Source organism: Daphnia magna, linkage group LG2 (genome assembly GCF_020631705.1).
Source record: "Daphnia magna isolate NIES linkage group LG2, ASM2063170v1.1, whole genome shotgun sequence".
Lineage (NCBI taxonomy): Eukaryota > Metazoa > Arthropoda > Branchiopoda > Diplostraca > Daphniidae > Daphnia > Daphnia magna.
The window spans coordinates 1,317,294-1,339,801 of NC_059183.1; the positions used below are offsets into that span (position 1 = coordinate 1,317,294).

The 22,508-nt window shown below is 39.5% G+C and overlaps 3 protein-coding genes and 2 long non-coding RNA genes across 15 annotated transcripts in view; 3 read left to right on the forward strand and 2 right to left on the reverse strand.

Moving 5' to 3' along the window:
- Window positions 1-426: 426 nt before the first annotated feature.
- On the forward strand, window positions 427-7,447 carry LOC116916211 (myosin heavy chain 95F). 3 transcript variants are annotated; one of them, XM_045169528.1, is made up of 12 exons: window positions 427-572; window positions 2,741-2,924; window positions 2,994-3,197; window positions 3,263-3,427; window positions 3,533-3,809; window positions 3,878-3,931; window positions 3,992-4,346; window positions 4,414-5,032; window positions 5,093-5,452; window positions 5,532-6,544; window positions 6,628-6,735; window positions 6,857-7,447. In XM_045169528.1, the coding sequence occupies exons 2-12, from the start codon at window positions 2,741-2,743 to the stop codon at window positions 7,256-7,258; spliced, it is 3,741 nt and encodes a 1,246-aa protein (XP_045025463.1). In that variant the 5' UTR covers window positions 427-572; the 3' UTR covers window positions 7,259-7,447. The 3 variants fall into 3 exon arrangements, with proteins under 3 accessions (XP_045025463.1, XP_045025464.1, XP_045025462.1); XM_045169529.1 differs by lacking the exon at window positions 427-572 and adding an exon at window positions 1,905-2,052; XM_045169527.1 differs by lacking the exon at window positions 427-572 and adding an exon at window positions 2,291-2,543.
- Window positions 7,448-7,583: 136 nt separating this feature from the next.
- On the reverse strand, window positions 7,584-8,878 carry LOC116916215 (insulin-like growth factor II). Of its 4 annotated transcripts, none has more exons than XM_032921436.2 (4): window positions 8,348-8,878; window positions 8,172-8,280; window positions 8,006-8,114; window positions 7,584-7,945 (listed from the first exon to the last, which is right to left on the reverse strand). In XM_032921436.2, exons 1-4 carry the CDS (start codon window positions 8,526-8,528, stop codon window positions 7,754-7,756), a joined length of 591 nt encoding a protein of 196 aa, XP_032777327.2. In that variant the 5' UTR covers window positions 8,529-8,878; the 3' UTR covers window positions 7,584-7,753. The 4 variants fall into 4 exon arrangements, with proteins under 4 accessions (XP_032777327.2, XP_032777326.2, XP_032777325.2 ...); XM_032921435.2 differs by having other exon boundaries at window positions 7,997-8,114; XM_032921434.2 differs by having other exon boundaries at window positions 8,006-8,280.
- Window positions 8,879-10,109: 1,231 nt separating this feature from the next.
- LOC116916209 (von Willebrand factor A domain-containing protein 8) lies at window positions 10,110-17,427 on the forward strand. The gene is given in 27 exon segments (XM_032921420.2): window positions 10,110-10,475; window positions 10,558-10,799; window positions 10,871-11,038; window positions 11,108-11,431; window positions 11,532-11,891; window positions 11,954-12,114; window positions 12,178-12,356; window positions 12,419-12,666; window positions 12,728-12,988; window positions 13,047-13,195; window positions 13,267-13,423; window positions 13,511-13,688; window positions 13,747-13,952; window positions 14,012-14,073; window positions 14,140-14,635; window positions 14,707-14,883; window positions 14,948-15,093; window positions 15,157-15,385; window positions 15,448-15,566; window positions 15,637-15,803; window positions 15,870-16,069; window positions 16,131-16,188; window positions 16,191-16,285; window positions 16,344-16,573; window positions 16,633-17,019; window positions 17,098-17,134; window positions 17,193-17,427. Coding segments are annotated over 27 exon segments (5,376 nt in total). The 5' UTR covers window positions 10,110-10,249; the 3' UTR covers window positions 17,307-17,427.
- A 1,089-nt stretch (window positions 17,428-18,516) lies between these two features.
- On the forward strand, window positions 18,517-20,055 carry LOC116916217. Its single transcript, XR_004390490.2, has 6 exons — window positions 18,517-18,618; window positions 18,728-18,934; window positions 19,000-19,120; window positions 19,193-19,314; window positions 19,390-19,421; window positions 19,486-20,055. It is a non-coding gene; the product is annotated as an uncharacterized LOC116916217 (long non-coding RNA).
- A 372-nt stretch (window positions 20,056-20,427) lies between these two features.
- Window positions 20,428-22,508, reverse strand: part of LOC116916218 — a 7,675-nt gene continuing 5,594 nt past the window's right edge. For all 6 annotated transcript variants that reach the window (XR_006643428.1, XR_006643427.1, XR_006643430.1 and 3 more), the window contains 2 exons: window positions 22,425-22,508; window positions 20,428-20,666 (listed from right to left, as the gene is read on the reverse strand). The exon at window positions 22,425-22,508 is cut by the window's right edge and continues 101 nt beyond it. This is a non-coding gene — a long non-coding RNA (uncharacterized LOC116916218). The remainder of the gene's footprint in view (window positions 20,667-22,424) is intronic.

The window sequence follows — 22,508 nt, forward strand, 5'->3', positions numbered from 1 at the left end:
GCGAGTTGTCCAGAGAAGCTCCACAGTTGCATTCACTAGACGGGACTAGATTAATCCCATATTGTCACGCAAAAGGCGAGACGAATAGCCAACCAGAAAGCAGAGGGCAAACTAATTTGCTGCTAAAAGAAACGTACGACCTTCTTCCGAATGAAAGGGTTTTCTTTTGATGAAACTAGATTCTTTAAAAACTTTCTAGAAGAAAAAAGATCTAGCAGTAAAGGAAAAGAATTGCATAAAGCTAGACCTCCAAAGGTGCAATTATTGTTTATACTATATTATTGCAGGACGACAAGAGATGGCTAGTAGTTGACGTTTCGTCCCGTCACTGGAGGGCGTTTGTTTGGAGAAAAAAAAAAAAAATTCCCTGCATACACCAGCCAATCCCAGCCCAAGTCTACGACAGGTGTGTAATTCCCTATACCTAGGTAGTACGTACGTACTATACTCTATCTGCTGTTATCCCCCTCAATTAGTAGCCCCTTGTCATCTGTACTTAACAGTCCTCAATCCTGCGATCGCATACGGTCGACTTGGTGGCAACATCAAAGGCAGTAGGACATACACTCAAGGTAAAATCGCAATTAGTTTTGATTGTTTGTGAAAGTTTACTTTTATCGCCGTTGATCGTATGATCAACCACAGTTATAATCTAAATGGGAGTTTAAAAACAAAAACCTTGTTGACGTCATTGAATCAGGAAAAAATAAGTACTGACGAAAGCCCTCTCTTATCATTTTAAAAATTATCAATTACTGTGGGAAGCCTATTTGGTCCGTTTCACTCCATGTCTAGTAATATTTTTTCTTTTGTGAAATTGTCTCTAACAAAAAACTGTGAGTAAGGGAAGGGAATCCAGCATATGTTTTACCAACAGGAAGTTAGGTGAGAAAAACTGAAACGTTAGTACTTCCTGTCATCCTATGTCTCCCCTTTTCTACTTTAGTTTAGCTGGCGGTTAGGAGCGAGTCCAACAGTACGCCGCTTTGTCACCAGAATCCTAAATAATACTTGGTTATGTACCTGATGCGGTATTAATAAAAGGTGAAACATTACAACAGAAAAAAGAAAAAAAGGTCTAAATTCATGTTTCTTTTCAAAAGGTGGAATGCAAGAATCATTTTTCGGCCTAGAGCCAAAGATGTATACCATAGGGCTTTTTTTTTTTTTTTTTGCAGTCGGACATTTGATGAAGATACTAAGATAGTCGAATGATTCATAGGTTATAACTAGATGTTGACCTAATCAGTTTCGTTTGCTGGAAAGTTTGCGGGGAAAAACAAAAAATTTTACCGGAATTCATTCCCAATTTGTCTAACTTTATGCTTTGTGCAAGGCGATTTCGGCCCTGGCAAATCGATCCGGCTGGTAGAAGCGGTTGACTGGTCAAGCTTAAATCACCTAGTCCGAAACTGAGGCGCTTGTTGTACTTGTTTTTTCTCCCATATCCCTCTTTTGTACATTCTTTCTTTTGTGCTTTGGTTTTTGTACCAAACATTTTCCCACTTCCTTTTATCAGTCATTAAGGTAATGCACACGGTTTCCGTTTGGTTTGGCTAGCGTCTATTGCGCTACACGGGATTTCATTTCACACGGATAAAAAACATTAAAAAGCAGACAAACCCACGCGTAACATTCGGCATTGCTAGTATTATACTGCGCAAGTAGCCTACTAGTACAAAAGCTAACAACAGCTCACTCGACATGCTGGCCGATTTTTTTTTCTTTCTGGAAATTCACCGTACAGAAAGCATCCAGTGGCAATGTGAACGAACCAGAGAGGTTTCGTGGGCTAGGACGAGGATGATCATTCGACCATCTGTTCTTAGCTGTTAGCATCGCATGTGTACCAGGTGAATAACCTTGAGGTTTTTCACCGATGGGTATCGTCCACTATCTCTTTGTCCCGTTTTCGAATCATCTTCCTTCTACCGCACGTCTTTTGTGTTAGAAATTCAAAATCTAAGTATCTGTATCTGTTGCAAACCTCCTGCGACAAAATCACGTTTACGGAGTCTTTAAAGTGAAAGAAATTGTGGTTTTTGTTGAAAGGTGCGAATTTTCGCTTTTATCTTATCATCAAAACTATGACGTTTAAAGTTGAAGTGTCGGTTGTGTTTCAAACATACATTTCTTTTTCTCCCTTCGGTAACCGAACATTATTCAGATTTTCTTTACTTTTAATGCCTTGTTGGATGTTGGAGATGGCCAACCGTTAATTTAAAGTTGCAACCTTGTCGTTACCTTCCACTTGGCTTTGTTACTTTTGTAAACTGGATTACTGTTAACTGGTTTCTGGTAGTTAGTCTGGTTCGACTGGTCCTAGAATATTTGGTGACGTTTCATCGTCATCATCGTCTGCTTCCTTTTGTCAGTGCAATCACCCCCCACCCCCCATCATTCGGTGTTTGAGTCTTCTAGTTTACACTTGTGCAAATGCAAATTGAAGTAACTCTGAATTTAGCATGGCAACTAAAGGTTCTATAAAGGCAGAAGGACCACCTTCTGCACCCAAAAATGTGCTTGTCTTGCCAAAAGAAATGGTAAGAAATTATCTATGTTGACACAAATATTGGGTATAACCTGTCGCCCATCGTTATGGTCGGCAGCCTGAAGAAACCTTGTTTCCTTGCACTGAGTGTTTCGAATTGGTTAACTGTACTTGAGAATCTCTTGCATATTTCAAATTCAAATAACATATTTTGTAATGTTTATTATAATTTTTTTTTTGTGTTTACAGATGGACAAACAGAAAGTATGGGTCCCTGATGTTCACAAAGGTTTCATTCTGGGTAATATAGTGGATTTAGGAGCTGAGACAATAACTGTTCTACCAAGCGAGCAAGGACTGAAAGAAATCAGGTGTCCATATGATCGAGTCTATCATGCTGAAGAAGATGACAACAAAGATGTTGATGACACTTGTAATCTTATTTTCAAAACCCTACTTCAAATTTTAAATCATATATAATTTACATATTCTTTTTAAATAGGTTCTTTGATGTTCTTGAATGAAGCAACTTTTCTAAACAATGTAGCACTCCGCTACAAAAGAGACCAAATTTACACTTATGTTGCAAACATTCTAATTGCAGTAAATCCTTACTTTGAAATCAAGGGACTCTACAGCAAAGAAGCTATCAAGAAATACCAAGGGAAATCATTGGGAACACTTCCTCCTCATGTCTTTGCCATTGGTAAATAAATCTTATTTTTAAAAAATTCTGAATCACAGATTTTGAAAAATACTTTCTTGATGCAGTTGACAAGGCATTTAGGGACATGCGAGTATTAAAGCAGTCCCAGTCTATTGTAGTGTCGGGAGAATCTGGAGCGGGAAAAACTGAATCGACCAAGTACATTCTCAGATACCTCTGTGAATCGGGAGGACTGGCAGCAGGCCCAATCGAACAAAAGATCCTAGATGGTAAGCTTGTCATTCTTGATGCCCAAGATGTCTATAGAAAAATGTATTTTCGCGACTAAGGCACATAGCTGACTTATCAATTAAAAACGGGAATATCTTTTATAGCTAACCCACTGTTGGAAGCTTTTGGAAATGCAAAAACCACGCGAAATAACAACAGCAGTCGTTTCGGAAAATTTATTGAAATTCATTTCACATCCAAATATACCATCGCCGGTGGTTTCATTTCCCATTATTTACTCGAAAAGTCGCGTATTGTTACGCAAAGTAAGGAAGAGCGCAACTACCACTTCTTTTACCAACTGTGTGCTGGTGCAAATGAAAAACTGAAGCAACAGCTCCAACTGCAAAGCCCCGATCACTTTCATTATCTTTCTCAAGGGTATAAGTTGACATTTTTTTTTTATTCAATAACATGTCTTTATGATACCATCGTACTATAATCAACAGTTGCACCCAGTACTTCCTTTCCAAAGGATCTGAGGTGTCATTAGATCCAAATAGGTATGTGTCTAGTAATTGGTATTGTGCAGAAATTTACTCAAAGTTTTTTCTGAATTACAGAAAGAGTAAAGAACATCGTAGCCGAGGATCCTTGAACGATCCGTTGCTGGACGACGCCAATGACTTTAAGCAAACGGATAAAGCTTTGAGTAATCTGGGGTTGTCCGACGACGAAAAGCTTGCAATTTATTCTGCTGTAGCAGCAATCTTACATCTGGGAAACATAGTATTCGAAGATAACGCTGAAGATGCTCGTGGCGGCTGTCAAATAGCCAAATCTAGTCATCAGGCACTAAGAAACGCATCAGCTTTGATTGGCGTGGATCCAGAAGAACTTCACCATGCGTTACTCTCTCGAGTTATGCAACCAAGCAAAGGAGGTATTAAGGGTACTGTCATTATGGTCCCACTTAAGGTAACTTCACCTGTTGGCACTTGATATGTCTTCTTTGTATATATACATTTACATTTCCTGAATTTAGGTATTCGAAGCCAACAATGCTCGTGATGCGCTAGCAAAAGCAATTTACAGCCGTCTTTTTGACTATATCGTCCAACGGATCAACCAAAGCATTCCATTCCAATCATCCGTGCATTATGTCGGCGTATTAGATATAGCGGGCTTCGAGTATTTCACCATTAATAGTTTCGAGCAATTTTGCATCAACTATTGCAATGAAAAACTTCAGCAGTTTTTCAACGAACGCATACTAAAGGAGGAACAGTGCTTGTATGAGAAGGAGGGTCTAGGCTTGAAAAAAATTGCGTATGTAGATAATCAAGACTGCATCGATCTGATTGAGGCTCGTACCAGTGGAATTTTTTGTATCCTGGATGAAGAATCAAAACTACCGAAATCGAATCACACACACTTTACTTCCACCGTTCATTCGGCCAATCCTAATCATTTCCGTTTGGCTCTGCCACGAAAATCGAAATTGCGTGATCACCGGGAAATACGCGATGATGAAGGGTTTTTAATCCGCCACTTTGCTGGCGCTGTTTGCTACCAAACTGCCAAATTCATTGAAAAAAACAATGACGCCCTTCATGCTTCCCTAGAATGTATCATCCAAGACAGCCACAACCCATTCCTTAAAGGTATTAAAATTGAACCGGTTTTTAGGCTTATTACACGGTGAAAATTAAACGGTTTTGCAGGTTTGTTCGAGTCCTCTACAAGTAGCAGCTCACAGCAATGGAAAGGGAAATTGTCTTTCATTAGTGTTGGCTCCAAGTTCCGAATGCAACTCACCGAGTTGATGGAAAAACTACGCAGCACCGGAACCAATTTCATTCGTTGCGTTAAGCCCAATCTCAAGATGGTTGATCACCTTTTTGAAGGAGGCCAGATCCTCTCGCAGCTCCAATGTTCTGGAATGACGTCTGTTTTAGAACTTATGCAAGAGGGTTACCCATCGCGAGCGCCTTTCTCCGACTTATACAATATATACAAATCTATATTGCCACCGCAGCTGGCTCGCCTTGATCCACGTCTCTTCTGCAGGTCTCTTTTCCAAGGTTAGTCTTGCTTGAGAAAGCATCCACTATTTTGATGACAGTTTTTTAAATAACACCTTCATATACTTTTATTTTACAGCGTTAAACCTTAACGACCAAGATTTTAAATTTGGCTTGACAAAGGTCTTTTTCCGTCCGGGAAAATTCGCCGAATTCGATACACTCATGCGCTCCGATTCAGACCATTTGCGCAAACTGGTCAATCTTGTTAGACAATGGTTACTGAAATCACGCTGGAAGAAAGCTCAGTGGTGTGCTCTCAGCGTCATCAAGCTGAAGAATAAAATCTTGTACCGAGCCCAGCAATTAATAATTATACAAAAAACCGTCCGAATGCATTTGGCTCGTAAGAGATACCGACCTCGAATCATGGCGCTGCGTCAAGTACGGGGCCTTCAGCAATCCGTCCAACAATCCGAAAGGATTGTTCATCAGTTGAAGGATAAACAAATTTCAGTGCAGCAAATGCAAAAGTTGCAAGCCGATCTGGAAAACGCTGCCCAGTTGTTTAAAATGAACGAACGCATTAACGAAAAGGAAATAAAGATGATCCTTGCCAAACTCGAGCAACAGGCTGACGAACATATGAAAACCCTTACAGCTAAAGTGGAACAACAAAAATCGGCGGAAGAGCAAGAGAAATTAAGGAAAATTCAAGAAGAGATGGCTCGTGAACGTCGACGAAAAGAGGAAGAGGAGCAAAAGCGACTGGAAGAAGAAGAGCACCGAAGAAAGAGAGCAGAAATGGAAATTAAACGTAAAGTGGAAGAGGAAACGCGAAAAAAGCAAGAAGAAGATGACCGCCGAGCCGCCGAACAACTGCAAGCTGAAATGGAACGCAACGGTGTCAATCAAACTCGTCTGTTGGAACAACTGGAGCAAGAACGACGTGATCATGAGCTGGCCCTCCGTCTTGCGCAGGAAACCAATGGACAAGTGGATGATGCAGATCTAAGCAGTCAACTGCGTCGCTCAGATGTTGTTATGCTGCAAAGAGCTGCGTACGCAGGAAAAAAATATGACCTCTCTAAATGGAAATACTCTGAGCTGCGTGACACTATCAATACGTCTTGTGATATTGAGTTGCTTGAAGTACTGTAGCCAACCATTCTCAGACCAAGAATATCGATTTACGTAATCATATTTTTTTTGTTTTTTTTTTGGTTTTTTTGTAGGCTTGCCGGGAAGAATTTCATCGCCGTTTAAAAGTTTACCACGCTTGGAAAGCTCGTAATAAGAAGCGAACTGCCGTAATGGACGAGAACCAGAGAGTGCCCCAAGCTGTACGTTTTTCAATTCTTTTTCTACATCATATTCTTTTTTTAAATTATTATTATTATTATCTTATTCAAATATACACATCACAAGACATTTTCCTATATTCGTTATTTCATCTTTGCCTAGGTACTGGATGCTGCGAGCAAGCCTGTATTGCGACCCAGGGCTTCAGTTATGGTTCACTCTGATGCACAGCGCTTTTTCCGCATTCCGTTTGTCAAGCCAAATGCTGAAACTAGCAGTAGTGCACCTGCCGATAAGAAAGGTTACTGGTACGCCCATTTTGATGGTCAATGGATTGCAAGGCAAATGGAATTGCATCCGGATAAGCCTCCAGTGTTACTGGTAGCTGGTCAAGATGACATGCAAATGTGTGAGCTAAGCTTGGATGAGACTGGCCTGACTCGTAAAAGAGGAGCAGAGATTCTTGAACACGAGTTCGTTCGCGAGTGGGAAAAAGCTGGAGGTGCCACCTACGTCCGGCCAGCCGATCGCAACCGCAAGGCTGCAATTACACCGACTAAATAACAACTGTCATTCCAAAATTTACGTCGTGTTATTAATATTTTTACAGTTTCAGTTTTGTTTTAGGCCCTAGTAGAAGAAAAGCGGCAAGCGGTGACATTAAGTTGAATCAGTAGTGCATTCCAAACTCTTGCAAACAGAATTTGTTTCTTTAATTTACCTTAGTTAAACAATAAAAGGCCTAGCATTCCACGCATTTTGTTTTTATGTTGTTACCCGCTTATCTTTCCACCCTAATAACTACGTTGTTATTTGTCGTTTAAAGTTTGTCTACTCTTTGTCTAAATGTTCAAGATTTAGGGTAAAGTGGCACAGAAGAATGCTGCCGTTGGATGTTTTCTCGTTTATTTCAGACAGTCAAGGCATGCGCGACTATTTTAGAAGTTATTCAAGCTCCAGAAATGCATGTGCACCTTTAATCCTACCTAACTCGCTACATTAATTGTCATGGTAACTAGATTGAAACACAAAATCAGTTGCTCTCTGAGGGCATCTTGACTAGTGCGATTTGACTGAAAACAACCCCTCTTCGTCTCCATTCCAGGTCCAATCATCGATATACTGAGCTTCGGCAACAGATTGGCTTTCCGTGGTAGACGTGGCTATATTTGCTTTGGCGATGGAAGGCCGCAGAGGCTGGTCTTTTTTCTGACGAGCTTTAGTAGAACGCTTACGACTTTTCCTTTTATTCTGTCAAAGGAAAATGTTCGTATCAATCATGCTAAGGAGAAATTTAACTACCTCCAAAACCTTGGATGATCGCGCGGAATGGATTCTGTTTCCACATGTGCACGCTGAAGGTGGGCTTCTCTTACTTTTGGAAAGTTTATTTGTGTCTACGAAATTCTGAGACCGCTTTCTGCGCCAAGAACGCTCTGAGTAAAAAAGCGGTCTTTTTAGGTTAACATTGTTGTACCTTTTTATGAGTACAGAAATCCTGGTAATTTTTTTCTGGCAATATTGGCTCAATTGGTCTTTTGTGCAGGGATTGATACAGCATTCTTCAATTATTCCTCGCGTAGTTCCTAAGTGTGCGGTAGTGGTTAGAAGAGTAGAAATGGTAAGAAAAGAATTGGAATAAGAATAACTTACGATTGAATTCGACTCGGGGTGTAAAATGCGTAACAAAACCATGTTTCCTACAAACAGAAAAAAGCGCGCCCGACAAACTGCTCCCGCAGTAATGCTTGGAAATAGAATTATTGGGATACGACATACTTGACCCATAATGACTAACAATCACCCACAAAATTAAAATTTGCCGAAAAACCATGTTTTGATTTCATTGACACGCAAGCTGCCATAGAACTAGTAGAAGAGTTGACACGACCTCTTATATTTATACCCATCACAGCACTTGCACAGGCTCTAGTACTTCGATCGATCTACAACTATCGTACACTGCCTTCTATTTGATTGAAAAGCGGCAAACAATGGCCAGAATAGACTGAAACTGGTGTACCATTCTACCCTTGGTACAGGTGTGTAATGCGAACCCAGATTGCCTTACACCCTCTCTTGACAAAAGAACTTTTTTCAATTAAATTTTCTCTCAAAATGACAGCAAATTAATCACTCACAGGGGTGATTACAACAGAAGAAAAACATGACTCAAATAGTTTATGTTAACATTTGAATTGAATTCAGGGGCCAAATTCTGCACAAAGCTCTCCCACGTACCAGTCCTTGTGGTACTGGTCCATAGGATCTTGAATCTGTCGAGTTGTTCTTGTTATCCCCTTCTAGCCAAATATGTCCCCGAGGAACAATACTGTGCTGTATGCTGTTGATTTTTATTTTATCTCCAGGAATACCAATGATCCTTTTACACAGGAACATTTTGGGATTTGAAGGAGACCTCAGTATTACCACATCACCTCTTTCATACTTTGAAAATTTTGTAGTGATGTGTTCTGAAATAATAATGTCTTCGGAATATATAGTAGGTTCCATGGAGGGTCCAGAACACTGTAATATCCAAAAAAGAAATGTAATAGCCGATACTGAATTAGGATTTTCTCAGGCAACAGCAGTTAATGGTAACATCACATCACTTACAATCACCATTTCAGCTATATGTTCAACAAAACAATGGGCTATACAGCCATACTGCAAAATACAAAAACCAACACCGAAACCTTTAGCCAGATATTTGCGAATCATTTTTTAATTTACGCGGGCAAATGGTTAAATTTTATCCCTTTGTATTTCTTTCTTGATGATTATTATTCTTGCTGAACGAATGTGTGAGTGTTAGGAAACGGTGCCATATCGTGGCAAAGAATCAGCTCACCTTCAGTCCTTCAACTTTTCTGTTGTTATTTCTTTGTCATCTTACTGACCTAGAGTCGGAAAACATGAAAAATATTTTGAAATTGAAATTACTGAATTAAAATGTATTAGTGTTGTGTAATTTGGAGACAATCTTCCATCATCCAAGACGTCCGGATCGACCCGCGATCGTTAGCAATTTAAAGAAAAAAAACATTTCGAAATACACAACAAATATTGTAATGCAAATCATATGGAATGAATGAGCGTCTTGAGCGATGACTGAACTGGAATTAAGTGGAATTTCATACATTTCACGTAATCGATTGAGTTCCATAAAGAACCATGTTCCACACTTCCATTATGGAACTCAGTTCAAATAATAGCCATTTATAGGCACTTCATTGTATTAGAAATTTCGAGTATGGTGTTTCAAGCAAACAGTTGCAATAACTATAGAAAAGGAGAAAATTTCGGCCCCCTGAAGTCCCGATTCTGCGTGTTGCGTCGCTAGGCGGGGATACAGTTTACATTTACGGACTCGAGCGACAGAGCCATCTGGATTTACGGACTCCAATAGATTTTACCTTCAAAAAATAAGTTGTCTGCTAATGTGTTGTGTAACCTTACAGCACACGTGAACGATAGTATTATTATTGTTTTCATGCCGCAGCTTTTACTGGTGAACAGGTTCTTTTAAAAAAGCGATTTAATTAGACAATAATGTATATTAAAGGCCTTTCTAGTGTATGTTCATATTTACCAAAGTATAATAGTTATAAAACCTGTTCTTCTATTCGTTCGAATGTGTGCTACCGAGAAAAAATTTCCAAAAGATATATTTCCTTGACAACACAGTCATTGAGGAATGAAGAAACACTGGAAATAGGAGGTGTTACTAGGAAGTTGACGAAAAGCGAGCGTGTTGAATTGGTTCCTACAAGATATGGTAAGCATATTAGCTTATAAGTTTTCTTCCTAAATAAGGTATGAGATGCATAAGACAGTAATAAACATTTTTTACTTTAAAGACCACCTTGAACTTGATCAATCAACATTAAAAAAACTAAGATGGATGCTTCAAAAAGATGTCCTTGGTCAAGATATGTTTCTGATTGGACCTCCGGGACCAGAAAAATTCAGAATTGCACATTTGTATGCCCAGTTGGTCAATCAGGAAGTTGAATATATTGCCTTATCTAGAGATACTACAGAAAGTGATTTGAAACAAAGAAGAGAAATTCATAGTGGCTCAGCCCATTTTGAAGATCAAGTAAAGCAACACACTTGAAATTTAAATAGAGCTTTCATTTTTCAGGAATTAGCATTTTTAAATTTTACCAGGCTGCTGTGAGGGCTGCCATTCATGGAAGGATTTTAATACTCGATGGAATAGAAAAAACTGAACGAAATGTGTTACCCGTCTTGAATAATCTCCTAGAAAACAGAGAAATGCCTTTAGAAGATGGAAGACTTCTGATTTCTTCGGCACGTTATGACAAGCTACGCAAGGTACTACACGTGAACGGTGAATATTCAGGTTTACATGTATTCAACGAGAACTTGATTTACGGTTCCCAGGCTAGTAAGTCAACCGATCTTGAAAATTGGAAGTTGGTCCGTGTGGATGAAAAGTTTCGGGTGATTGCTTTGGGGATTCCGGTACCAAAATACCGAGGACACCCGTTAGATCCTCCGCTTCGTTCGCGTTTTCAGGCTTTGAAAATCGAACAAAAATCGTTCAAGGATCAATTGTTAACTCTTAGACAAGTCGCTCCCGGAGTCCCTGAGAGTTCTCTGATTGAATTGGCTTCATTTGCCTATGCCATCAATGCAAGCGAGTCAGAAGCTCAAGGATTACCGGATTTCCCCATCAGTTCTTTACCCTTAGCAGTTGCATTAATGGTACAATAACTTATCAAATTTCTATGCTCTGTAATCGCTTTACAGGTATAGTGTATGTTGTTATAATGCGAAATGTTGGTTTGAACTCCATTGGATTTAGGAAAATAACCCAGATTTGTCGGTTGACAATGTGCTTCATCGACTTTATCCTTATAAAAGCTTTCTGACAAAAGACGGTCAAAGTATGATAGAAAATCTGATGAAAACCTTCAAAATTGACAACACTACGCAACATCAGCTCAGCATTGAAAATAATCCTACTCCATCTGTGCAGCGAGGGGCTCAAGTCAGGGATTATATTGCCACTAAATACCACCAACAAGTTGTCCACGAACTGAAGGAATCAATAGAAATTCACGACATTTGCTTGATAGGGGCACGTGGAAGCGGAAAAAGTACGCTTATCCGACAGTTGGCTAACTTATTATCATTGGAAGTAGAACCTATCATGCTTTATCAGGTGATTCCCTCTCATGTACATATTATGGGGAAAACAGTTTGTTTAACACTGCGCAAATCTAGGATATGACATCGCGTGATTTGCTGCAACAGAGATCAACCCTACCAAATGGTGACACCGTATGGACACCTTCTGCACTCCTGAAAGCAGCCATAGATGGAAAGCTAGCCGTAATTGATGGCCTTCATCGTATAAATACGGGAACTCTGTTTACCCTACAAAGGTGGAAAATTTTAGCTCGTTGTGGTAATTTTTGTTGTTGAATTATTATTCCTTTATCTAAAAGCATCATTCACGAGAGAGAAGCGCAGCTTTTTGATGGATCTCGTATTCTTCGCCACGATCGTTACGATGCTCTTCAGGAACGTCTGGGTTGCTCCAAAGAAATCATGGCTGAGAAAAAATTGTTTAAGGTTCACAAGAATTTTCGAATCATCGCACTGGCTGAACCTCCAAACTCCACAGGTGTCATAACAATTTTCTGTTCAGCAATGTTTTTGATTAATTAGTAAACCAATATTTTCTAGGGAAAACTTCGAGTCACTGGCTGTCGCCTGAAGTCCTGTCCATGTTCTTTTTTCATACACTCCGTCCGATGAATATGGAAGAAGAGGTTAATATACTCGAAGCGTTGGTTGGTGATAAACTCGCGTTGGCTATGCATCCAGTTTTGAAATTGGCCCAGCATGTGCGCCAATCCAACGATCCAACTCTAAATAGTTTGGCACCATCCCTTTCTACACGGCAGCTTCTCCGTTTGGCAAAACGACTTAAGGTAAGAGCCTTGAAAGAAGAAGATCTAGAAAGAAAAATCGATAAAATTTTAAATAAATTAGGAATACCCAAATAGTGACCCATGGGGATTAGTAGAGCGAACTTGTTTGTCACAATTTTTACCAAGACTACCCCAAGAAGCACTTCGCAGAGCTATGGAGTCGTGTGGAATCGAAAAAACAGCTCCATTCGAAACAAGCGATTCCCAGTTATGCTGTGTAGTAAAAAATGGCGTATTAACCATTGGGGAGACCAAAGCTAAAATTTACCAACAGGGCAATCTTGCTAAAATACCGGATGTTGTCTTTCATGATACCAGACAAGTATGTCACAATAATTTTTAAGTAAAGCAACTGACCAGCCTTGTTTTTGCAATGACAGCATCTACGTGTGTTGGAAGCATTACTTCAGGATTTCATTTTGGGTGATCATTTACTACTTGTTGGCAACCAGGGTGTTGGCAAGAACCGTCTTATTGATAGACTTTTGGCTCTGATGAATCGGCCGAGAGAATATATTCAACTTCATCGGTTTGTAAAGGATTTCATTATGAATTTTTTGTTCGTATTAAACATACGGCAACTGTATTGGTTATGTATAGTGACACGACTGTACAAAGTTTAACAGTTCAACCGACCGTGCTCAACGGTGTAGTAGAATTCCAGGACTCACCGTTGGTTAGAGCTGCTAGAGATGGAAGTGTTCTTATCGTAGATGAAGCAGATAAAGCTCCTACCCAAGTAACTTGCATTCTCAAGGTAATTGAACTACAAATTTCTAAACTTACGTCTTAAAGCGTGCCAAGGGGAAGTTTTTGCTACAAAAGAACTTTTGCGTTTTCACAGACGCTGATCGAAAATGGTGAAATGTTATTGTCTGATGGACGCCGAATATTACCCATGGGAGTGCGAAGTGACATAAAAGAAACTGATATTGTTCGACTTCATCCCGATTTTCGAATGATTGTACTTGCCAACCGCCCAGGTTTTCCTTTCCTCGGAAACGATTTCTTTGCAGCTTTGGGTACACGCAGTTACGTCTTATTTTTATAACGTACGTTTAAAATTTTACTCTGCCACAGGGGATGTGTTTAGCGTCCATGCTATAGAAAATCCGAGTTTGGAATCTGAGTTGGAGCTACTGCGTCATTTTGGGCCAAGCCTGTCAGATAAAACTTTGAGATCTGTGGTCCAGGCATTTTCTCAGCTGAGAAGTCTTGCAGATCAAGGCATGCTTAATTATCCTTATTCTACACGAGAGGTCATTAACGTGGTGAAGCATTTGGAGGTAAAAAAATTATCGTTAGCCTTAAGTTTCAAACCTTCATGTTTAATTTATTGCAACAGCGCTACCCAAAAGACGGTATCGTGCGCACCGTTTCCAATGTTTTCGACTTTGATGCCTATAGGTGAGCTTTTACATGGTAATCGGAATTTTTTAGAGAAAAAAAATTAAGAATTATTTTTACTGATAGCCCGGAAGCAAAAGAGTTGATAATCCGAGTTTTTCACGAAAATGGGATTCCCTTGGGTGCATCTGTGAATAATGTCTCGCTTGCGGTTCAGCAGCCCCTTGCGGCACCTATCTTTGGTGGCCAGTGGAAAATCCTTCCATCTCATGCAGCAAATGCTGCTAAGAGACCTGTCGGTTTATCCGGAGCCTTTTCAGCTCGGGGTACAAGTTCTCTTCTAGTACCAACAGAGGCAAGACTTCTATGGTTTTCCGAGCAGAAAACGAATTGGAAGTTGCCCATTGGTGAAACGCAGTGGATCCATGGTCTGGTGACCTCCAAGGAAAATACGGTTCATATCCTCACTACAAGCCCTGCCGTCCTTTATAGTTTGGATTTAAAAACCAATCGATTGCTAGAAACGCAATTAGACCGTTTCATCGATCCAGGTTTTTACGCCAACCAATGCCGATTACAGCTGTCGGCAATGAAAGATCAAATTCTAATTTTTGATCCTGAGGTAAAACTTCGTATGCTTATTCTTGGTATTAATTTAACTTCACTTACCTTTCTTATTTAATCAATCTAAAGAGATGCAAATTAGTGATGTTTGACTACATAAACCAGACCATTGGTACATGTGACCTTATACCTACCCCTTCAGTCACGAATTCTTCTCTTGGTCGGCTGAGCCAAAGGTGGATTGGTGGTAAAAACACCAATAACCGAATGATTTTGGCTGGGGGATTGCCTGATTTGGACATACTTGTAATTTGAAATAAGGCGGCTAATTATTTTTCATTAATCATGCTAACTGTGCGGTTGACTCTAGGTTTTTTATGAACCCCAAGGAACCCATGTACAATTATTCAACCCTAATGAAGCAGATTGTACAGCGTATCAGATGGACTTCAATATTCAAAGCGTTTTTGCTGTGATGAATGATAAAGTCATAATCCAGTCGCAAGACTCAAACCAGTAAGCTCTTAGATTAAATAGCAATTGTAACTTCTTTAGGTAATTGATAAATTAATTACATAGAAAATTCCTGTTTGATGTCAAAAATGGTTTATTGCAAGTAATTGAAGAATCACAGACCTTGGGTCCGGTCACATCCAATATAGTTAGCCATTCGGATAGCAAGGCGCTTTTTACCATGAAAAATTATTACGGAACTCATATGACTATTCCACAAAACGAACTTCTTCTATGGCCAGGTTGTGCTTGCTCCGATTCAACTAATATCGTTTTACTTCCAACGAATGACTCAGTAATTCACATATTTTTTTGTTAATACTCTACTGGTTCACCTTATATTGTTAATTTTGAAAGGTTGTGAGAATCGCATCAGGCGAGGAGGTACCAAAACCAATTGATCGTAAGAAAAATTTATATTTTTTACAAGTAGCAGATTTGTCTGGGCAGACTCTGAGATATATTCCAATTCCAAAGTATGATATGCAAACAGTCATTTTGAATCGCGCTGACGATAAAAATGTATAATTTTGTCTTTGGAAATAGTTCGGAGCAAAGGCGTCGCTATGGAAATTCGGACAAAAAAACTCATCTTTGTGCGTATAACCAAGGAAGTGTCGTTACTGTAGATGATTCTGGATTTATTCGACTTTGGGAGATCAACCAATCCCAAATTACAAGATCACTTGAAGTTTGGCGGAGTAACGTTGGCGGTATTATTTTTTTATGTCTTATTTTCGCCGAACACAGAACATAAATACTTTGTCGTAAATGCATAGACGATGTTGGACAACTAACAATCAAGCGAACCCAACAAAGCGGTGATGTGTCAGGTCCAAAAGTAGGGAAAATTGATCCTAAAAACACGCCTCACGTCGGTGGCAATACCTGGGCTGGGGGAACTGGAGGCCGTGACACCGCCGGATTAGGTGGACGTGGTGGACCTTACAGACTTGACGCTGGGCATGACGTTCATCAAGTATTTTTACATTATGTTCCTGTTTAACTTCATATTGTAAATAAATTTGTGTATTTCTTAGGTATCAGATGAAGACAAGGCAGCGGTTCCCGAAGAGATCCAGCGAGCAGCGAGGGAGATGGGAAAAAAGCATATCAAGAGCGTCTGAAACAGATTCGCATGGACCCGGTTGACGCCGAACTATATCAAAAATTCTCTTCAAGTATTCAGAAACAAGTATTGCTATTTTATAATTCCTTTCGTTGTTTCATGGCTGATTCTTCTGATTATACAGGTACTGGCGCTAAAAGTAATTTTGGACAATATACAAGCAAAAGGCAAAGAGCGACAATGGATGAGACATCAAACTTACGGAGATTTAGACGATACCAAGATCATTGAAGGTCTTACGGGTGAGAAGAATATTTACCGCAGAAGAGCGGAGCTTCATCCTGAGTTAGGAGCACCTCCGGAAAAGCCAAAACATTTGAGGCTTTTGGTAGACGTTTCGGGAAGCATGTATAGGTACTAGTGAACTAGTGTCCAATAACTAGGGCCATATCGCTTAGGAATGTTATTTGCAGATTTAATAGCTACGACCGTCGTCTTGAAAGAGAAATGGCCGCCGTGTTGTTATTCATGGAAGCACTAGACGGTCACTCAGAAAAATGGCGTTATGATATAGTGGGTCATTCTGGGGAAACGCTCAACCTTCAGCTGGTCAGTGCTGATCGCCCTCCGAAAGATGACAAACAAAGATTCGATGTTTTACTGAACATGCATGCTCATTCGCAGTTTTGCATGGCCGGAGATCACACTTTGGAAGCTTCAAAGCAATCAGTTGCCAGCTTAAGTGAGGCAACTGATATAGACGAAGCCTTTGTGATTCTTTTATCTGATGCCAACCTGGATCGTTATGGTATTCCGGCTGCGCATCTTGCAGAAGCGCTTGCTTCCACAGATAACGTTCGGTAATTTTTTAACCTTTGAATTTAAAAGGATTCGTAATTTTCTCTTTTTTTTTTTTATATATATATTATTATTTTCAGATCCGCCGTCGTTTTCATAGGATCGCTAGGTGATCAGGTAACTAGTTGTATAGTATGATATTAATGTGCTGATATTAAACTGTATTGCTTTATAGGCAAATCGAATTTCGCAGAAGTTACCAGCAGGCAGCTCCTATGTTTGCATGGACTTAGAAAAGCTACCTCAGATTTTGCAACAAGTCTTTACATCCGTCTTGTTATCCACATAAATAAGCGTTGTGTTCATTATTGCTGGATAAATGAGTACCATAGCACATGTACGTTTTTACCGCCACGCTGTCGAATGTCTTTAACAATAGTCCGTAGCCATTACATGCCCACCTGTACCCATTCTCTTTCTATGTTTTGCTTCAGCATTTCCATTCACGCATACGTGACAATCGGAAGCAGACGACCTGTTGGGACAGATTGATTCAGTCCCACAGCGCTCCGCTAGGTGCTTATTGAACTCATAGTCGGTACCATCGGTACTGTCACATTTTGGCTGCAGATTGTCTTTTAATACCAAGTAATTTATTGAGTCCATCCTAAGCCAAATCAATTTTTATTCGGATCAGTTTGGTGTTAAATTTGAGCTGGTTGTGTTAAAATGCAGAACTTTCTTTCAATAAATACAGTAAGTTGTAAATGAACGTTAAATCTATTGCCACGATAGGCTGTCGTCTTCGACGGCAAAAACTGTCTAATTGCAACGAAATATGTCGTGGGAATAGGCTTATTTGAACTTACTGCCACGATAGGAGAGAACCTATACGCTAACGTGGTAATTTCCCGGTAGGGATTCTATCAAATATTCATTAAAAAACAACTTTATATTTTGATGTTTTACGTTTAGTAAAAAAAATAGGCATATTGAAAAATAAACTTGATTTCCCAGATAAGCATTCAAGTTTGGATGGAAATCATGTTTTTTAGGCAAAATTTGAAATTAGCAAAAATAAAAAAGTGGGAAGGCTTCAAGGCTATCTTCTTATTTTCTTCAAAATCTGCAAAAATTGGCATCTCTTATAATTCAATAAAAATACGTTATACTCGAAATAAAACGCTGATTTCGGCTGGAATATTAATTTTCCCGTTAATTATGTCGTTTTTTAATAAAACGTAAGTGAAGTAGTTATAGCGCAAATATCTTTTTAATTGTAATTACTCAAAAAATAGAAGTCCCACATGAAAACAAAGTGCATTTTTGTGATGCTCGTTGAATTTTGAATTTTACTGCCACGATAAGAGAGAACCTATAGGCTATATCGTGGTAATAGACAAATATGTTTTTGTTGCCACTCGTGGCAAAGACAGTTTCCGTCATGCAACGACATCTTTTGTAGGAATAGATTCAACCTGCTCTATGCATGTGAAATAAAAGAGTGAATGCGTTACAGATAGGAAAACTAGATGGCGTTGCTGCGCACCCATTCTGAATGATTGGAAGTTGTAAGCACAGTGGTTGTAAGTAACGATTCGAATTTTAGTGTCAGCAAATTTTCGTAATTCTGGTGGGTTTCTAAGGATTTTTCAACTCTGGTATAGCGGTTTTTGATCTCCTTTTCAGTACTATATTTAAGAAATGTATTGGAGGAAAACTATTCAAAAATTTATGTTTTATATGTAACATTGTCTCCCTTGTTATCAGGTATGTGAGACACTGAATCAGAGTAATGAACTACTGCTTTTTGTCTCTTCCTATCATGCCATTTCTCACTGACAAAGTTTTATCTCGCTGCAACCAAAAATCGCACCAAATGGCATGACTGTTTTCTTGAGTTGCTCTTCAATTCAAGTCCACCAGGAATGCCTCCGCAACAGCAAGATTAACAATACCATCATCAGGCTTGACTGTGTATTTTGACTCATGGTTTTTTTTTGTTTGTTTTTTTGTATAATATACTTTCTTTTAAATTACAGAATCTTCATCTAGTTTGGATTGTCAACCATCTACTACCAGTTTCTTACAGATCCAGTATTTGAAGTTTCTACACTTAATCAACCATCAGCAATCACCAATTAACTTAAGCACCATGGCATGGTATTATAACAAGTTTATTTTTACATGGCATTGTAATAGAATTTTTTGTTTTGTCATTTTAGAACTTTATAGAAATCATCACCTTCCTATGCCATATCAGCCGTTTGTAGCCTTTACCACTCTTCTTGGCCTGACAACATGCATACTGTTATGCCAGCCTCTTACGATACTTTTATTGCCATCGCCTTATTAAGGTACTGTAATTTAACTTATCTAGTATTCTTATTCTGAGTTTTCATTTGCATTTATGTTCAAAAAACGCCGTCCAGGAGTTATCATGCCGCCGTACGGGATTAAAAACGTAAGTTTAATTGGTTTGCTTAAAGTACTGTGTCAGTGTTTTAATTTGTGAATTCTCAATTTAGATTATGCCTACAGCCAATTGAAAGAGGGCATCTCGTAATCTTTATGGATCCATAACAGCTGACGGCGATGGCATTCGGTGCAACGTGGAACTTCTCATCTGTTTTGTTATTGTTTTTGTGTTTGTGTGTGTTGTTGTGTGAGTTAACCCGTTGGCTGCCACCCATTTTGCTCCCATTTTTTTTTTAGCTGTAGGGATCGCGCGCACTGCTCTGCCCTATGGGGTAGGGCAGTGCTCCGCCGCAAGGCGGTTAGGCAATGCACCAGTAGGGACTTCTCCTTGTTCGATGCGGTGATGGTTTCCTGAGGGTGTGCATTCCCTGTAAAGGTTTCCATTGCCGTGTCAGCCCGGGCTTGTCTTTGGACAAGTCCCTCCAGATCGTGGATCCTTCAGACGACGATGCGTAGAATGTAGAGAACAACCTACGGGTTGAATGGCCTGGCAGCCAACGGGTTAACTCAGTGTATGTGTGTTTGTATTGTAATGTATTTTATTGTATAACTATGTAATTGAAAACAGTGGTGGAATTGTGGGATGGAGGAGGGACAATAAAAGAAATTCTATTTATGTACGTTTGTGCTTTATTTTGCAATATGGCAGTTATTTCGAAACACTACAGTCATTCACAAATTTTTATCTAAGTTCAAAACAGTTTTATACCAAGTGATATTTTTATTCATGGACAGCGAAATTTTTCAAGTTCATTCTTTGACCGTTGAGTGTGGTGTTTTACAACTACTTCAGTTAGTCAACGGAAAAACTCTTTCACACACAGAAACAAACTGCCGAAAATAAAGCTAAAAGAATCTTCAGAAATTAAATCGTGGCTAGCCACGTTTTACTCAATCTAATGCACACATCACTCTCTAGCAAGTCGTGTATTTTACTCTGACTACCAAGCTCCTGCCAAATAGAATCTACGACCTCGCTTTTGTTTGTTTTCTTCAGTTCGACATTTTTTATTTTTCCATTGATACACCCAACGTTTTACCGACATAGAAATGTGCTGGAACGAAAGAAGAAACAAGGATGCCGACGCGACTGTTGACGTCAGTTATTCCACCTAGTCCCAATCACCTCTCACTGATGGAGAGCTTTCTTCCCCTCAGTGTGGTCTTCCATCGCAGCATGTGTTGAGTAGTTGGAAATCGTGAAGCTTCATCGCAACAAATTTACTGTCATCTGCAAACAATTCTTTCGTTAATTGGCAATGCAATTTAGTCTAAAGAAAATTTTCTTTAGCGAATGAAAATTTCTTAGCGAATGAATTGCGTCGAGATCGACGCACTACTTCAGTTAGTCAACGGCAAAACTCTTTCACACACAGAAACAAACTGCCGAAAATAAAACTAAAAGAATCTTCAGAAATTAAATCCCGCGTCGAGATCGACGCAATTCATTCGCTGTTTCTCCGTGAGAGTGAATGGTCTATGCTATCTTCTTCCTACTTCTGGTCAAATTCCTCCACGAAGATACTGCATTTCCTCTATAGCAAGAAAGATTAACGCGAACTTAACGCATAACAGCTCGGAGCTTCAGGATAGGGAAATATCAACATCAAAGAAAGAAGACCCAGAGGATGGGTGGAAATCAGAAGTTCCTACATTTCCTTAAAAGCAGTGTAGACCCGAAATGAAACCCGAAGTGTTTTTACGCAATCAAGAAATCGCATTCGAGAAACTGATATCTTACAGGATAGATTTGGCTTGGACAAATAGGGATTTATGCAAAGCGTAACAAGAACTACAAGCTTTTGAGGACATAGGGACATAGCCAAGGTGCCAAATCCCACTGAAAGATATTCCAGAGCATATCAGTCGAAGAAAAGTCGCGAACAATGTACAAATCAGTAAAGACTCGGATTCTTTTGTTGGGGACGACGAATTATTAACCGAATTGGATAAAACCCCAATAGGTTCAACGATCCCCCAGCCCCAAATACTATACCATTAAAGAACAAAGAAAATCCCTCGGCCAAAACCACCGCAAATGTTGTAGTCCAAACGGCGCAGCTCAACTACCAAAGAGTTATTCCAATGAGTTCCCCACCCAGTCAGGGCAATTTGCTAAGTGCTGAATTAAAGTGAAGAACTGATTAGTATTACGTGACCAAGATTAAACGATTAGAAGTAGAGCGCGATGCTGCTCGATCAAAACTACGGGTGATCGATGAAAAATGCGAGACTGCCTTGATAATAAAAACAGAGCAAAAACACATTTTTAGGTTGAGAGATAGTTCTAGCCAAGAAATTGGCCGACAATACGTTAAGGAAGAAAATGAAGGCAAGGTTGCGAGCCGTAATAACGACCAAATAGCATAAACCGGATTTAACCCGAATGGTAAAAAATTCTGAGGAAGATATCGTCCCTTCAAAATGACAGAATGGCGGAAAATGTTTCCCATGCGATTTACGAAACGAATTTGGATTCTACTCAACAAAATCTCGTAGAATTGGCCATAGATAAACGTTCTAGATTATCGTGCACTTACAAGTCTCAACGGCAAGAGTTGGACGAATGACCCAGTAATCATAGTGGCAAGACGCGGCTTAATCGATTTTCTACTAGGGAAACGAATCATTCAAGTACAAGTTGGATTGAGAAGATGTGATAGATTGCACTATCACCGGAGAAAATTGATGAAAAATACCACAGCTGTTCGATAAAAGATTTTTGATAAACCTGGAATTCCACATTTCATTGATAAATCATGGTTCCAAACTTCAATATTGGCAATTGCCGTGTGTCAATGACTTTCACATTCAGGGGCCTGAGGGGTTCTATAAAAAAGGAACATTACATTCCTGAACCTAAGCGACGAACTCTGAAACGCATTGCATCGCGAACATTTATCAAGTTTCTACATTTCGATTCAAAGGAAAATATGCAAGGAAATAATTTTAGTGAATCAAAGAATTGCAGCTAATTCATTTCGGATACCTAATCATTCTCGTAAACTAGTTACTCATCGTACTGTACAAGTGCACAGTCATCCTGTTCTCCGTCACCTTATGAGCATCGTTC